The following is a 16,704-nucleotide window of genomic DNA, read 5'->3' as shown; positions in this document are numbered from 1 at the left end:
CCACCCCATTATCAGTATAATATGGCAAACTCTATCTCATGGAAATCACCCATCATCAAGCAACCATCCCACAGGCATGTCATCAATGGCAGATTCACGCCTTGTCTATACGCCCAAACTACCTAGGTAGTCCAAACACCTTCGTGTCCAGCGGTTAAACCATTCCGGCATCTCAGATTCTAGCGCCCGATAAACTTCCGAGCTGTCAAGTTAGTTCATCTGCCACACTCAAGAAGAAGAAAACCACACTCAAGAAGAAGGAAACCACACCCAAAACTGAAACTCAGACTTTTACGCCGCCCTGTCGCCGCCACAGCAGCCTCCTAACGCGAGCGTGGAAATCTGGACCCCCGTGACTGCTCAATAGTCCAGCCACGATCCCTCTCGAATGCTCAGCTGCCAATTATCAGCAGTGGGCAGTTGTCAAAATGCTCCCTCGGTAGAAAGAGTAAAATAAAAAAAGGACAAATGAGAAGCAATGTATTGAAACTTGTTCTCCTTCCTTGTAATTTCCATCAAGACGTGGCTCTCTTGCGGCCGAATGCGCATTTGATCTGCTTATCTGCCTCCAAAGGACAATGACTGCCCGGCGAGGCGTGTTGACCGACATTCCCGACTTCAGCATCTTCAACGGCGCCGCAAAGTGCACAACGCACCACAGGCCCGGGATCAAGCGACTTGAGCTCGTGGGCGGGCTCAGGGTCTCGACGCTGAAGCTGAGCAAATCTGCACAGAAAGGATGTCCCTGGTGCGCTATATTCTGGGAGGCCTTCAAGCGCTCGGTTGGCACGAGTAAACCCGCCGACCAGGACTTTATATACTGGCGGCACGATGGCGAGAGCTTTTTCGAGCCGTGGTGCACCAGCGCCCAGTCTTCCCCCGGAAAGGGGGAATTCAAGATTCAGATATATACCGACGGTATGCTAACGCTCGCTTTTGCTTTGAATTCATTCCAATACCCCTTCTGTATTTTTAAAATAAGAAAGAAAAGCATTGTTGCTAATGAGTCCATCTAGATCTCGCCGGAGCGACCAGTGTCCACAGCCATTTCCCGTTCAAAAACTACCTCAACGGCCAGACAGACACGGAGCAGACAATGTCGCAAATAGACTACTGGCGACAGCAGTGCGCTGCAAACCACACGCAGTGCTCGCCGGTGGCATCGTGGGTGAACCTCCCCACCCGCCTCATCGACGTAAGCAGCCTCGCCGACATCAAACTGGTCGAAACGAGCGGCCGGCAAGGGCAGTACATGTGCCTCACTCACCGGTGGGGGGACCAACGAATGCCGATAAAGACGACGGCCAGCTCCTTGGACCAGCTGCGGCAGGGCATCCCGTTGGAGTCGTTGCCGCCGACGTTTCGAGACGCGGCCCTCGTCACCCGCCGCATGGGCAGCAAGTACCTGTGGATAGATTCGCTGTGCATCATCCAGGACGACAATGATGACTGGGAGCGGGAGTCTGCGCTAATGGCGTCCATCTACAAGAACGGGCTGTTGACGATAGCAGCGGCGTGGGCGTCAGGGCCGCGGGATGGCCTCTTCCAGACCGTCCCGTCGGTGGTGGTGGACAGCCGGAACCTCGAGCTGCCAAGGTACAATCTCCCGTTTCCCGTCATGGTCCGCCGCCAGCTGCGCTACAACGTCGGCCATTTGCGGCGGGACGAAGAGCACGGCATCCTCAACCGCCTGTGGGTTCTCCAGGAGCGCCTCCTGTCGCCGCGCGTCGTGTACTTTGGCTTCAACGAGGTGGCGTGGGAGTGCGTGGCCGGGTCGGCGTGTGAATGCGAGCCCATGCTGGCGAGCTACGCCGCCGCCGACTACTCTCCCCGTGAGCCTTTCGACCCCAAGGCGGCGTACATTCTGTCCACGTCGGCAGAGCACAGCGCCTCGATTATCGGCCAGTCCCCCGAGCTGTGGCACAGCATTGTGAATGCCTACACGGGCCTCGACTTCACGGCCCGCAGGGACAAGTTCCCTGCGCTGTCGGGGCTGGGGTCGGAGATTGCCAGGATGCGGCCTGGGGACGAGTACCTGGCTGGTCTGTGGCTCTCAACCTTCATGATGGACCTGCTATGGCGGAAGCGAAAAGGGGGCGACTGGCAGGCTACGGCGTTTGGGAAGCACTACGATCTGAACAATGTCTTCGGAGGCTCGGACGTGGGGCGGGCGGCTTTCAACAACAGGAATGCTCGACAGGAGATGAAGAGTCGGGAGATTCGGCAGCAGGATGCGGAAAAGTTGGCGCCCTCGTGGTCGTGGGCGTCCATCGACACGCAGGTCGACTATGAAAGGGAGCTGAATTCGGCCGACATGGGGCTTGTTGACGCCGAGGGCGCAGAGCTTCTTGACGCGAATTGCGCCCACAGCTATGGAATGGGCATGCTGCTGCATCCCGCAACGGCCTCTGTCACCATCAGGGGCAAGCTTGCAGCCGTTGAAGCAAGATTGGTCAAAGCTCTGTCTGGGGAGTTTATGCTCTACAGGGGCGGCCACGCGATGGCTTTCTCGGCAGCAGATAATTCTGCAGAAGTCGGCCTGGGAGGCAGGCTGTATTGTTTGTTAATAGCGGCGGGGCGTGTCAAAACAAGGCCGGTAATGGGACGAATATACGGACTCGTCTTGGCCGAAGCCGGTGATGGATTGGGAGGCAACGTTTTCCAGAGAGTGGGCATGTTTCAAGAAACATTTACCTATGGTAAAGAGTGGTGCGTGTTTGATGGCATTACGGGAACGGTGGATGTTGTGATTGTGTAGTCGTCATGTTTCATGATATTGATGGCATGGGTATCTAAAAAGCTTCCTACACATCTAATGAATTTGATACTACCCACATCCTAACCTTCGTCTAGATCTTCTTGTGGAACCAACATCCGTCGTCTACTCGGCACCGTCGATGCGGCGATGAGGGCCAAGGTGAAGAAGGTTGCTGCAAACAAAAACGGCATCCCCAACCAAAACCCACCCAGCTTCAATCCCCATCGGAAGGTCCCTGCTAGCACATGTTGGTCGATAAACAGACCACTCTGTGTCATGACTTCAATGACAGTGTACAGGACACCAAGATGGATTGAATCCACAAGGCCCGTTGCCAAACCCCCCACGGGAATGGCAAATACGTCTCCAACGGAAATTAGCACCAACCCTACCACCATCAATATCGTTGCTTGAAACACAACGAGACAGCCGAGCACGAGCAATAACCCGCTAGCTTAGGCGATGCACTTGTCTTTCTGCATCACGGACGGGTGATAGATGGTTAGGATCATGGCGGCACTGCCGAAACCAAAACGACGAGAGCGGACATATTGACGCCCGCGCGGACCAATATGAGGAATGACGCCCGACACATTAGCGAAATTCTACATGATGATATTATGGAGTGAGGGCCGCATGGGTGTGCGTTTTAGCTTGCTCAATGTCCAGTCAAGGCGTTTCGCGGCGTACTGAAGCAGCAATGTAGGCCCAGCCTGCTCACCCAGCTGGAACACGAAAAATGACAAGACGAGTGGTACAAGTCGCGAGTTTGAAGCCGTCCAGTCTGCTAGATGCGGCGTGTTTGATCTTATGCCCGCGCAGCTGAACTGCTGCGCTTTGGAATGGACGCCAGCGCTTTCATCCTGGAGCAAACCCTGCCTTTCAATACTGTGAGCCGATGCGGACGGCCAGTTTCCAGAAACGAGAATAACAGCCGCAATGAACCCAGAAATCATGAAACCAGTGGAAACAAACATGGGAACCCAACGGTTCGTGGACATCAAGGCACCAACAATGGGGACGAAAATGAGCTGGGAGAAAAGTTTGACTGATCTGATTTGAGAGAAGGCGAATTTTCTACAACCTATAGTCAGAGACGAATTCGAAAAGGAGGAGGGTTACATGATTTCGAAAGCTTGCCTCTGTTCTTCTGGACACGCATCTGCCACCAAAGCATGTGTGATGGATGATAGTGTCGCGGCTCCGGAACCAATTGCTTGCCACAACCCGGCCATCCAAAACATGTGGGAACCAGTCTTAAACGCCTTGGTAAGTATCCCGTTGCCAATATCACAGTAGCTATAACTCACAACCGGCTGTCAGTAAGGACGACATAACATACGGCGATATTAGCGACATTCGACTCTCCGGTGGCCTTGTTTCTGCGGTCAAACGCCTTTCGTTTCTGCAGTGCTTCGCTTCCAAGTAATTCGGAACCACACGTAGCAACATGTCAGGCGCTTGAGGCTGGTTCGGTGGCGGAGCTGCACAGAGGCAGAAGGACAGTCCTAAGAATGCCATTGTCGGCTTACGAGAGCAGCTGGAACTGCTGCAGAAGCGCGAGAAGCATCTCCAACACCATGTGGACGAGCAGTATGAAATTGCGCGGAAGAACGTGAGCTCAAATAAAGCGGGCGAGTACGGAGTACTCTGTTCCGCAGTGTCATGTCGCGCACCTGTGTTGACTAAACACGGTGGCAGTGGCAAAAAAGGCCCTCGAACGTAAGAAGATGTACCAGGGCTACCGCGACCAAACCGACGGGCATACTTCTACCATCGAACAGCAAATATATGCCATCGAATCTGCAAACATCAACCGAGAAACGCTGGGGCCATGGAGCGGGCAGCCGCTGCCATGAAGCAGATACACGGAAAGCTCACGCCGGAAAAAGTTGATGAGACAATGTGCGCGAAAAACATACATGTATTCCCTCCTTGTTTAATGCACTTTCTGACTGTCCTCTGTACAGGGATAACTTGCGCGAACAGAACGCCCTTGGTGAAGAGATTGTGGAGGCAATGAACAGTGTCAACAACAACCAGCTTGACGACGCAGACCTAGAAGCGGAGTTCGAAGAGTTACAGCAGGAACAGCTGGATGAGCAAATGCTCAAATTAAGCTCTGCATCCGTCCCGCATGCAATCCGGGATATGCCCGGAGCGGTCAAGAGAGAGCGTAAGTCGCAATCATTTTGCCCTGTTTGTCCGGTACTTGCCTGCTAACACCCTTATGTATCAGCTCCCAGCAAGGCCGCGGTAGAGGACGAGGAAGAAGATGATGGACCCAGACAACTGCAGGCCAGAATGGCTATGTGACGGCCGTTGAATTACCCAGAATTTGCAGTGGCATTTGAGGCGGCAGGTTAAACCCGGCGATTCCGAGGTTTCTTGCCTCCGAATAATTCTTGCCCTCGGCTTGCCGTTGTCGGTGAAGGAAAATCCCTCCAAGACACAAATACAAGAGTCGGATTTTTTTGTCCTTGGTCAACTTGGGTACGATCCAAAGAGAGCTCTTATTAGGCGTGTTTGGTAAAGGAAGTTATGCAAAAGATATCATCTTCACACACAGTTTTGCTTTTGCTTAAAGATATGTCGCTACTTAGGCTCAGTCAAAGCAGGCCAGACATTGGAATTTCTATATGTGATATTGTTCACTGAATTTGACTGCAAATGTTATTGCATGCCCAAGTATAGATAAAGCACATAACATAAAATATGTCTTCACAAATGCGGGAGAGAAGCGCCGAAGTCAGAGTGCTGGGCGTTGGAAAGTGGCATCCCTGCCATACGCTTGCTTTAGAAGTGTGCCTAGCCTAGTTAAAATATTGGCCAGAACTGTTGGCCAGCGTTCCATCGATCACATCACTGCTGTTTTCCACTTACCCGCGGACTTGATAGCCAACGGTCGGCTGGATGCGAGGACCAACACGGCGCTTCGGTGTTGGGCCTAATATTGCGTTCTGAGTCCGCCTCCAAATAAAAGTCTTCAAATATTCCAATCAAGAAGTTTGATGCTAGGCGCTGAAGATCCATGTCCAGCTTCTTGCCTGATGAATTCTGATGGTTGGTCATCAGCTCCAGTCCTCTTTTGTCCAAGAGGGGCTAGCTCTACACTGAGCCAGCTGAATCACAGAATACGTTCGCGTACGGAGTACCAGGCACTTCTTATAAGCATGAACGCAGGCGTAACGCTTCATAAACAGCCAGTTCTCGTGTTAGTCTTGTGCAACCAGAAAGATGTATGGTTGGTTTGGCGGTAGTACAACTTACACCCCCTCAGTCATGCCGAGAAATAAGGCGTGAGCGCGATATCTGTGGCAATATTGAGAAGAAGATGTATTGTAGAGTTCACCGGCTGCGTTGCAGGCCACAAGAGACGTCCCAGAGAGCAACATGCCCCTTTGCGTCATTGCACGAGGCAGCACTTGATCATCTCTGGTGGCTCGATCAAGCGCTCTTGACAGCGCCGTGTTGTGGACCCTGCAACCACCGCATTATCCATCGATGTCATGATAACAAGGCAGGTCGCTGTGTTTTGCCTTGGAATGGACTCTTGGCTGTCAGCCACCCCGCAACCTCCAAGATTTGCAGCAAGGACGACCCGTCGCCGCCGTCGTTGCCGTCAGAAGACTGCTGGGCAGCGGCAGCGCCTTCCCTAGCCTATGGCAACCCCGCCATTAGTCACCTGCGCCGGCCAGTCGCAGCCAGTCGCAGCCAGTCATAGTGCCTGCATTTCCTTTTGTCCACGCCGCCGCAAGAATCCACCCCGGCTTTTGCCGAGGGCCACAACTCTCGAGTCTTTGCACTGCAATCATCCACCACCCCAGTTGCCCAGTTGAGCCGCCGACCACTCTTCCACCTCCTCGACGTCAATCCCTGTATGCCGTTGTTCCGTGCCTCCCTCGCCCATCTTTTCCCCTCAACAACGCCGACCGATTGCATTTTCTTGCCATCCAGCGCAGCGCTTTGTACGGAGTCCTCGCGCGCGACGGTATTTGCTCAGCACCCCTGTAACGCAGTGCGATATAGCCGACTTGCAGTGTGACGTCTTCCCCAACTGAGCCGCCGGCCGACCTACCTTGAGGGACTCGGTTGATATTGCTGCGGGAGGACGACCTCCACCCAGGAAAGACACTCCTCGGATAGACCGGTCAAAGTCGCGTGCGACATTATCCATCAACGCACGACCGACCGACTACTCCTGTCAACGTGGGAAATTGACAGTCGAGCGCCTCCTCAATCCTGCATCGACGACTACCCCTTCACCATCGACCAAAACACACTAAGCAAACATCGCTTCCTCACAAACCATGCCCTCCCAACGCCCCTACTTCCTGTCCTCCTTCATCGCTGCCTTCCGCCAACAGGGCCCGACGCTCCAGGCCAATCAACAGCCCAACAAACACAATAACCAAACCGCCGCCGTCAGCTCCTCCACCTCGTCATCATCATACCCCCAAACAAGTACCGCACCGCGGACCATCGCCACCAGCGCCGCCGCAGCAGCGGCAGCATCGTCCGCCCAAGCAAACAGTCGCTCCCCACCCCCTGGCGTATCTATCCACTCTCCCCGCGGTAACAGCGCCTCCTCTATCCCTATTCCAAATCCATCTGCGTCCGGGCGGCGACGTGGCAGCGATAGTAGTAGCGAGGGCTTCAGAGATGCAATAGGCTCAGACAAGTGGTATATCGGCGGCAGGACGGCAGGCGGTGAAGAGAAATTCTTCAAGCTGGGCGTAGTGAGGAGGGTGAGAAGTAATGATGGTTTGAGTCTGGATCGATTGAGTTTATAAGACCCGGGACTGAAGAATCAAGGCCCCCCAAAAAATTTCATGGCTCCGTTTATGCAAGACGGATGCCACTTTATGAGATGGGAATGTTTACCGATGGCTTGAAACGCGAACATGAATGAGACTCACGGGATGATGGAATGGGAATCATTGGTGGCGTTTACAGGGCTGCTTTGCTATTAAAAAATGTCGTGGCGGGAAAACGCTTCACTCCACCATATGGTTGGTGTCTGCATCTTTCTTTTTTTTTTTTTTTTTTCATCTTAAGCATCGAATGCTGTGTATGAAATCTACATGATTGCTTCATATTCTATGGGCCTATTTTTTTTATGTGACGTGGTGTATCCTTTTGTTTTGCTACCACATGAACCGCTGTAGTCGGCCATCTTCGAGAATCCGCCCTTGGTCATCTTTCCATACATACGGCTTCATGAGGAATACGTACCCTGTAGCCACGTTTATGGCCACAAACCACAGTGTCTCGAGGACAAGCCGCACGTCATTCCGTTTAAATACCTCCTTGGTTTTGCCAACAATTGACCGTGGAGCCACTCCCTCAAACAGGGAGTTTACATGTGCGTGATCATGGACCCTCCAAGCTGGTACTAACAGGCGCCACATCACCCAAGGAAGAATGAAGTAGCGAGGCTCAACAAGTGGTGCTGTCATTAGGGAGAGTGTGGTTGCCAACAGGAATATGAGGCCTGTAGAAGTTGAAGTTGGCTCAGCCGAGACCAGGAGCGGGTCATCCTCCACGGTACTTTGAAGTTCACCGTCTGTTGATGCCGAGAAACTCGGCATCTGACTCATATCCTGGGGATATTCCACGTCTGTTTGTGTCTTCTTGGTTCCCCATGCGATCCAGAGAGGATAGCTTGTGTAGGGAGCAGGCTCGTTGACGTTGTATCGAGCAGAGCACAGCTCACGGCTGCTCGATGAGATCCAGTTCGCACAACCTGCCAATGTGCCCCATACCATCCATCTGCTGATAGTATATGGAATGATGAGCATGAATCTGATTAGGCTGCCACGGCGGATAGTGTATCTAAAGATGTAGAACATGTAGTGTCGGTTGTCGGCGAGTGTGAATGGATGAATAATGGTGTTGAATTTAACAATTGCTGTGGACACTACAAAGGTGAGCAGAGTATAAATTATCCAAGGAATGAATTTGGAGTTGAATATAAAATCCGCGGTCCTTAGAGCAGGAGATGGCGACCCAGGGCTTGGCGTGTTGGGAGCGAGTTGAGAGGCAGTGCTTCGAGTGTCCCTTGCTTTGGAACCATCTGGTCGCTTCGGCTTGACAGAACGCGAAAATTTAAAAGACCCAGTTGTCTTTGAGGGCTGTGATAACCCCGTACTTTGGCCACTTCGTGAGAAGAAACGAAGCACATCTCGTGCAATGCCGAGAATAGGAATTACATGCGGCAAGAGTAGAGGGAGAGAAAAGAAGGCAAAAAGTGGCCAGATATAGAGTAGCTGGGCCAGGTGAATGGTGGCAACGTGATTCGACTTGTCACCTATGCAAGGTCAGTGACACGATGCTAGTTCGTTTCTATGAGACGACTTACCCAGGACAACGCCGCCATTCCATGCCACAAAGCTAGCAAAGGCGGCGAGAACTGAGATGTATGGCCATAGTTGACGAATGACTCGAATGGGGTTGCAGAGAGCTGCGATGCCAAGACTAATCGCTGTGAAAAGCATATCTAGCGAGGAATATCAGCACCCTGCTTTGGCAACCCGAAGACAAGAAAATTCTTACCATCTGGCCAAGCCAGATTCAGAGGCGGATCATGAACATCGCCCACAGAGTATCTCCAAGCATAAAACTTGACCTGGTCTGTCAATGTAGTCATGAAAGGCTGCTCTACGTGTTGTGGCCGCAGTGTCTTGAGTGCATGAACAGCCTCCAGGCCCCCCATCCACACCACTATCCAGAAGACATTTGTCTGCCTGGTGAACAGAGCCAGAGTACCTAATAAAATAGTAATCAAGTCACTCACAAAGGAGCTTCGATCTCGTCCAACGCGCTTGAGGTGGTTTAAATAGCCACCAACCACCACAGCCGTAGAAATAACATCGGTATAGTACAGCCCCGAAAAGAAAAACAGTAGTGGAAATAGCACAATGTTGAAGGCCGTATGCACGGCATATTTTGAGATGGTCTTGAGGCGCGCTGACGAATGTGCCTCGTATAGTCGCGATTCAATTTCATGTCGGCACAACAGGGTCAAGCAGGCGAGAACGATCAAGCCTAGAACGTTTGCAATGCGTAAACTACTAGTGTCGCAGCTAAACACCCATGGAAGCTTCACAGCCGCGGCTGCCTTTTGCAAGAGAATAGAAAATAGGTACCTGATACGAGTATTAGTCTATCGTCGTAGCCTATGGGGAAAACTTGCTATACGAACAGCCCTGGTGGAGTCGTGATTTTGTCATCCCACTCGAGAAATTTGCCCTCACAGTATTTCTGAGCTTGTGGTATGTGGAATATTTCATCCTAGGAGGCTGTGAGTCGGGAAACTGATTGAAAATGAAAGAATCTCTGCCATACCAAGTATGGCTCTGATACCGTCTCGGAAACCATCATGAACCACGCTCCGCTTAGTAGAGTCAGCAGGTAAAACGGGAGGAAATTTTCCCACTTTTGTCCGGTCCTGCGAGAGACCAAAATCAACATTGGTGTAGAAAGTGCCAATGTGGCCAGGGGCGACGCCCAGCGTCTGGTGACTTCTATGCCGTCTGCCATGTTGGTGGACGACAATGACAAAGAGTAGCTGAAAATAGACAACGCGGAGAGAGTGAAAGACGGATATTAGCAAGCGTAAACGGCCTGCAAATAACGAAAATTCTCGACATAAAAAAAGTCCCATGCTATTCCATTTTGAAGGATCTTTTGTTGGCGCCTTGTGCTCTATAAGCGGCGCGAGGTTGGTTGCAAGGAGATTGATTACCTAGCAAGATGATTTCCATTTCCACGGACCACGGGGTTTTGTCTGTGCGATTCGCACTGTCTCATACTGTACAAACGCCACATATCTTAGACCTCCTAAGCAGTGCTCATCGACACGATATTCACAGAGAATATTTGATTGATCGGAGACAATTTAGTAATAGTGAATGAGCTCAGTGTTTCTCCAGGATGCGTTTGCACCACTGCACGCATAGATTACGCATAGTGGCGTATTTAACATCCTCCGGTATCAGACATCTCGTAAACGATAGTCGCAGCACGAAATGAAGAGACAAAGATTACAGGCTATTTAAAACAGGGCAGGTGGCTCAGAAAAGTTCTATTTTGAGTATCTTATACAAAGAGAAGAACCCTTGTTCGTCCACAGGGCTTTGATAATCTACAATCCATGCTCCACCAATGCATTTTAAAAGGGCTACAAATTCGTTAACCATGACATTGTGACGGCAATTAGGATTTTCGAGACTCACGTTGTCCTGGGGGTGGACCTCAGGCTGAATGAAGTAGCGGCCGACGAAGGGGATTTTCTATGGACCAGTATTAGCAGTCAGAACACTAGAATCGGCCTATTTAGCAGATATACCTGGAGAACGTCCCTCTGGACACGAGGAATGCCGGAGACGTAGAGAAGTAGACCGACAACGGCAGCACCACCAAAAGAGGCAGATTTCACTCCACTATCCCAATCGTTAGTTTCATATTTGCCCAAGCCTCCCGTTGACTGCGCGGGTGTTGAAGAATGCTCCCATGTTCCGCTCAAAATTGACCCAGCAGGCGGATTTGTGCATCTAGGTCAAGCGGCAGTCCCCCATGCGAAAAGGAATTGTCCTTTTCCAAGCCTACTGTTCCTTTCCAGACCTAGGGTCGCCCCCGGTGCCATAAACCCTCATTCGACCAAATGCTTCACCCATCCCGGAGTCATCCCGGAGAAGAAGATCCAACTTACGTTCGGAGGAGAGTAGTCTGGTTCCATCCATGGATGTTAGGCTGGTACTTGTACCTATTGCACAATGTTAATCTCCTCCCATCATTCGAGCCAACTGTGCCCAGGGCTAGGCAACATGGCAGGCCATTTCCGCAGGCAACTCGGTTGCTTTGTCGAGATCGGCGTCATTGGATACATTCGGTACGTACTTGGGGCCGTAGGCGCTCTTGAATTCCGCAGCGCGGACAGGAGTCTGCAAGATTCCGTCAGCCAACACTCCACCTCGGCGCGGTATTATTCATGCAGTGCGGCATTCAGTCTTCCTAGAAGTCATTGGTCGTGAGCGTACTTACAGTGTAGACCATCTTGACTGGAGGGGTGGCGGTCGAAGCCTTTCAATATGATTCAATTGCTTCACGGAGTATCGTCTTCAAGATTGATGCCGGAACGATGCGCGAGTTTGCCCACGGGAAAGGCCGGATGGTGGCCTGAGGCCCACACCACAGCTTCTGGATATTGAGTAGCCAATGAAATGAGTTTGAGTTGACCCACTGCAGGTAATACCAAACGGCATCGGTTCATCGTTCAGAACCTAAGCCAATTCCATTTTATAATAGTAGTTTCCATGTGATGCTGGTAGCTTGTCGAGAAAGCACTCGCAGATATGGACAAATACATTGACAGTCGCTTTGAGCGACTGGAAAAGGCATTGTCAAATCTAATTGACTCCGTCACAAAATATCACCCGTCCACTATTCAAGCCGAAGAGCTCAAAGCCGCCGACAACGAACTCAGCAAAGGCCTTGAAGAAGGTAAAAAGGAAAAAAACTCGCAGAGTGCTCCCTCGCCTATAGGCCACATCCTCTGACTCAATTCTAGTTCAAATCCATCAAAACAATAATCTCCGCATTCAAAAGCTTCGCCGGTCCTCAGCAGCACTGGACACCCAAATTCGCGACACCCTGACCAGCCTCGCCAACACGCACAAAGACATTGTCAGCACACACACGACGACATACCCATCCGAGCCCAACTACCCCATCGCATACGAAGAGCTCCTCCGCTACGCAAGGAGAATCAGCAAAACCACCCTCCCGCCAGCAGCGACGATTGAAGGCGCGGCAGCAGAGCCAGAAACGCAGTCGCCTAACTCTGAGTCTCAGGCACAGTCTGCTCTGACCCCGTCTGCGCGGACGCCTTCGCAGCCGCAAAGTCCTGCCGTCAATGGCACACCGCAGTTGACTGCGGAGCAGCCAACACAGCAACCTGCAGCGAATCTGAACACGAGTCTACCCGAGGGAATGAGCCAGTATCTCAACCCGCTGTCTGGACAACTCTTCTTCCCCTGGCCATTGGAGGACAAGATTCGTTCGGGATCTTTGGCTTCGTATCAGGTTCTTGTCGAACAGGGCATTGATCCAAAGGGGTACGATCCTGCGACAGAAGAGGAAAGGAGGCTCAAGGAAGAAGAGGAGCGCAAGGCCAAGGAAGAGCAGGAGAAGGCTGAGCGTGAGTCGCGCGAGAAACAGCTCCGTGAGGAACGGGAAAGGGCTCGTGCTGAGAGAGAGAGGCAACGAGAAAAGGAACAGGCAGAATGGAGGCGGGCGAGTATCGTCAGTGGGCAGCCTGATGGACCCGGGCTGTCCAAAGCTGGTACAGGTCTTGGGGAGAAGAAGCAGTTTCAGTTCACGAATTTGGATGATTTGGATGACGACGACGATGATGACTGAGCAACTTACGCACATTGATTCCTCACCACGTCAATGCCGATATGCATGTGTAGCGTAGGATAGAACTCGCGAAAATGATTTAACAAAGTTCAAAATGCTAAATGCTCATGTCATATTCTTTTGTCTATCAATAAAGTCGCCTTTCCCAGACATGACAAAACCCCCTGATCGCTGTGCCCTTGACCGGTTTGCTGAAGGACAGTATCGGACTGCACACGCTAGTCATACATATGGTGTTTTACATCCCTCATAATCAGATTTGCGGGGACCACGACGACGTCCATGGTAATCCCGCCGGCCTCTAGTCCAAACTTGGTTCGAAGCAAGTTGAGATGTCGATTCCCTCAGTCAATCTTGATTGACGAGTAAATCCGTTGGACGAACCACCAGCTGGCAAAATAGCCAATGGAGCCTAAAATTTACGTTAGCCGCCGTTACATCCCCAAATATCAAATGTGCAGAAATCGTACCGGCGAGAATAAAGAATAGGAAGGAAATGAGAGCACTGTAGCCCATGTACAGGACTATCCCAGCCAGGCCGCCGAGCTTTACCTTGGTGATGAGGTAAAGCAGGCAATTTAGAAAAATGTAACCACCGCTCATGCCAGCAGCCAGGAAAGATCGCCACTGCCAATGATAGTTCTCGGCGCAGAGCAGGAAATAAGTCATAAGAATAGTGACGGCGGCGCAAACAATCACCATGAGGCCGTAGCAAAGAAAGAGGAAGCCAAACATGTAGTAGATGCGGCTGAACCAGATGGAGCTCATGATGAAGTAAAGCTCGACAAAGATGGCACCAAATGGCAGCAAACCAACGATCAGCATACTGGGAATAGGACGAAGGTATGTCGTAACTGGCGGGATCTGACGTGGAATCTGGTTGACGCGCACAGGTGCCTCAATCTGGGGGCTTCGGAAACCCAGCCAGGATCCTGCAACTGACAGTGGGATGGAGATGACAAACCAGATGCCAATAATTACAAGCATGGTGGTGAATGGCACAGCGCCAGAGGACTGTTTGGCCCAGAGGAAAAGATCCAAAAGGAAGAAGGCAGCAAAGACAATACCAGGGACCAGCACCGGTGTCAAGGCAATGTTCACCTTCCACTGTTCACCCTGCATTGCCTTGTAAGTTCTCGCCGAAGTATAACCTCCGACGAATCCGAGAAGAGTGTACAGAATGATCATGATGGTCCCAAGAGAGCCACGGTTGGAAGGAGACAGGAAGCCCAGTAGAGCAAAGACAATGGTACACCCGGTCATGACGAAAAGCTGAGCACCGCTGCCCAGCAAAACGGACAACAAGAGCGGGTGGGACGGGGTTCGGAAGACATCGCCGTGAACCAGCTTCCAGCCAGAGTCTTCTTGAACGCCATCCTCCATTGCAGAAGTTCCACTGAGGTCGTCCAAGTTGATGGCATCAAGGCGATTGTAGCGAGAGATGTCCTTCTTCAGTGTGCGCACCAGAATTGACATGACCGTCAGTACCAGAATAATGACAATAATTGCAGTGTCGATCAGCCAGAACCAGTGGATCTTGGGGTCGAATACGTGGAGATACTTGTCCCATCGAGTTGCCCAGGCAGTGTCCGACTTCCTCCAATACACACTATAACTGAAGTAAACATCCTGGTTCTTGTCGCCTTCTTCAAAGATGAGCTTTGGATGGTTATCCGCGCAGTCGGGTTCGCCAGTATAGGCCAAGGAAGAGGGTTGGACGACGACACCAACCACACGAAGTTGATTCGGGTTCCCATTCACCTCGTGATACTCGATCCAAATTTCGTAGTGGTTATTGAAGGAAAGCTTCTCATCCTCTTCATCATTCTCTGTGAATTCGTAGTCGCCAATGGAAAAGCCGGGGCTGTAGAAGGTAGTGCCTGTGATTTCATCTTGAATCTTCTGGCCTGCCGGCAGACCGTCAACGAGCCAATTCAAGCTATAACCCTGGTAAATTCTGTCATTGATGAATTCTCGCATTTTTTCCGGATACGAGACCTTGCACAGAGGCTTGCAAGTCTCGTTTCTGAGCATGCGCAAGTCAAATGGCGAAGTCATGATCCGGTCACCGAACAAGATGCTTCCTAGGCTCTCGGATACGTATTTCGGTCCCCCATTCGGTTGGCAAAACTGAAAAGCGGGATGGTAGTAGTCGTATGAGACCACGGAGTGTAGTCGGTAGTCTTGCATCGCAGCAACGGGCGAAATCTTGTTGACGTACAGCGGTACCTGGTCGTCGGGCTTATATGAGGTCGGCGCAACACCAGGCAGGTAGAAAGCAGACGTCCACTGCGGCGCCATGAGCGCTGCAGCAAAAAGCGCCCGCTGCGCGGTGTCTTTGAAGTGCATGTTTGGCGACTGTTTACGGCATGCCAAGGCAGATGGATGACTGTGGCTCGACCGGCGGCTCGCGGCTTCGTTATGCTATCGGTACGATGACGCTGGGTGGATGACTGAGAAGAGCTCTGCTCGAGATGGCCAAAGCCGTAATCAAGAAGAAGTCGAGAGCAGAAGTCGACACTTCTGCTCGACACGCATCAGCAGCTAGACAAGCTTCAATGTTCTTGTCGACACGATGGCACAGAACAGGGAATCCCGCTACAAAAATGCTAAGTCGACCCAAGGCCCAAAATCTGACAGCTATGGGGGGTGGAAGTGGGAATCTGGCAACAAAGGTGACATGGACACTATCGCCCAAACCAGCTTAGTCAGGAGCCGTGCCTGCGTGCCTGCTAACAATGTATTAATTAGTAGTTATACGTAGTACTCCGTACGGAGTAGCAGGATCCATGTGGGCTTGGTGACGCGTGTAACTTACCTACAGTAGGTACCTAAGTCAGTACCCCATACGGAGGAATTATTACACCAGACGGACAGCAAAAAGTCGGGTACGCTGGCTCCGTAGCCATCGCCATGTCAATTGATGTCTGGTCTGGTGCTGTCAAACAGTACAACAGGAACAACCCAACTACGCCAGTTACAAGAAACCTACCTTAGTAGCTATCTAATCGCACCATTTTGCCTGGCAAAAGTACTGTGAGGGCAAATTTCTCTCGCAATTATATGAATCGTCTACATCATCTCCTTCTCCCTATCTACTATATAGCCAACGTGTCAAGCGCGCGTAATCATCGCATGACCGCGGGACCAGTGCCAATCCACTTGATCTAATTGACGTTAGGCTTGTTTACAGATATTTGAGAAATACAGCTTATCTTAACACCAATAAAGGTTTCGATATACTGAATAGAAAATTAGTGAAAATAAATTGAAAAGTAATAAAGCATTTGCCTCAATATAATCTCTAGCTTCCCTTGGAAGATCACCAAAGTGTTACGTCCCAAAATCGGGTATTTAGGTTGTATGTGGAAGCTGCTCACAGCTAGCAGGTCGGATTTGACCCCTTTTATAGAGCCTTTTGTCTAGTATTAGCAAGAGATAACGGAAGCACACAGAAATAGGTTTAACCAACATGAGCTCCCTCAACAACAATGTTCATGCCGTGTTCTTAGGCACCCTTCAGG

General features: G+C 51.2%; 7 protein-coding genes across 7 annotated transcripts; 4 read left to right on the top strand and 3 right to left on the bottom strand.

The window, feature by feature from the left end:
* Positions 1–578: 578 nt before the first annotated feature.
* Positions 579–2,758, top strand: J3458_001265 (uncharacterized protein; the record flags this gene model as incomplete). The annotated part of the gene is made up of 2 exons (XM_007812135.1): positions 579–918; positions 1,017–2,758. The coding sequence occupies 2 exons, from the start codon at positions 579–581 to the stop codon at positions 2,756–2,758; spliced, it is 2,082 nt and encodes a 693-aa protein (XP_007810326.1).
* Positions 2,759–4,592: 1,834 nt separating this feature from the next.
* SNF7_1 (ESCRT-III subunit protein snf7) lies at positions 4,593–5,074 on the top strand (the record flags this gene model as incomplete). Its single annotated transcript, XM_007812136.2, has 3 exons — positions 4,593–4,663; positions 4,729–4,934; positions 4,998–5,074. The coding sequence occupies 3 exons, from the start codon at positions 4,593–4,595 to the stop codon at positions 5,072–5,074; spliced, it is 354 nt and encodes a 117-aa protein (XP_007810327.2).
* A 1,411-nt stretch (positions 5,075–6,485) lies between these two features.
* Positions 6,486–10,479, bottom strand: ALG10 (glucosyltransferase). The gene is made up of 5 exons (XM_007812138.2): positions 10,106–10,479; positions 9,963–10,051; positions 9,314–9,906; positions 9,120–9,257; positions 6,486–9,068 (listed from the first exon to the last, which is right to left on the bottom strand). The coding sequence occupies exons 1-5, from the start codon at positions 10,298–10,300 to the stop codon at positions 7,906–7,908; spliced, it is 2,178 nt and encodes a 725-aa protein (XP_007810329.2). The 5' UTR covers positions 10,301–10,479; the 3' UTR covers positions 6,486–7,905.
* On the top strand, positions 7,069–7,551 carry J3458_001263 (uncharacterized protein; the record flags this gene model as incomplete). Its single annotated transcript, XM_007812137.1, has 1 exon — positions 7,069–7,551. The coding sequence occupies one exon, from the start codon at positions 7,069–7,071 to the stop codon at positions 7,549–7,551; it is 483 nt and encodes a 160-aa protein (XP_007810328.1).
* Positions 10,480–10,644: 165 nt separating the features above from the next.
* On the bottom strand, positions 10,645–11,909 carry J3458_001261 (uncharacterized protein). The gene is made up of 5 exons (XM_066116624.1): positions 11,804–11,909; positions 11,660–11,703; positions 11,472–11,525; positions 11,109–11,202; positions 10,645–11,052 (listed from the first exon to the last, which is right to left on the bottom strand). Exons 1-5 carry the CDS (start codon positions 11,813–11,815, stop codon positions 10,834–10,836), a joined length of 423 nt encoding a protein of 140 aa, XP_065978509.1. The 5' UTR covers positions 11,816–11,909; the 3' UTR covers positions 10,645–10,833.
* Positions 11,910–12,064: 155 nt separating this feature from the next.
* Positions 12,065–15,818, bottom strand: TMN2 (Transmembrane 9 superfamily member 2). Its single transcript, XM_007812141.2, has 2 exons — positions 13,651–15,818; positions 12,065–13,592 (listed from the first exon to the last, which is right to left on the bottom strand). Exons 1-2 carry the CDS (start codon positions 15,527–15,529, stop codon positions 13,525–13,527), a joined length of 1,947 nt encoding a protein of 648 aa, XP_007810332.1. The 5' UTR covers positions 15,530–15,818; the 3' UTR covers positions 12,065–13,524.
* Positions 12,115–13,180, top strand: J3458_001260 (uncharacterized protein; the record flags this gene model as incomplete). Its single annotated transcript, XM_007812140.2, has 2 exons — positions 12,115–12,262; positions 12,330–13,180. 2 exons carry the CDS (start codon positions 12,115–12,117, stop codon positions 13,178–13,180), a joined length of 999 nt encoding a protein of 332 aa, XP_007810331.2.
* Positions 15,819–16,704: the final 886 nt, after the last annotated feature.

This window comes from Metarhizium acridum, assembly GCF_019434415.1.
Source record: "Metarhizium acridum strain ARSEF 324 chromosome Unknown scaffold_1, whole genome shotgun sequence".
Lineage (NCBI taxonomy): Eukaryota > Fungi > Ascomycota > Sordariomycetes > Hypocreales > Clavicipitaceae > Metarhizium > Metarhizium acridum.
This window is presented reverse-complemented; position numbering and strand designations above follow the sequence as displayed.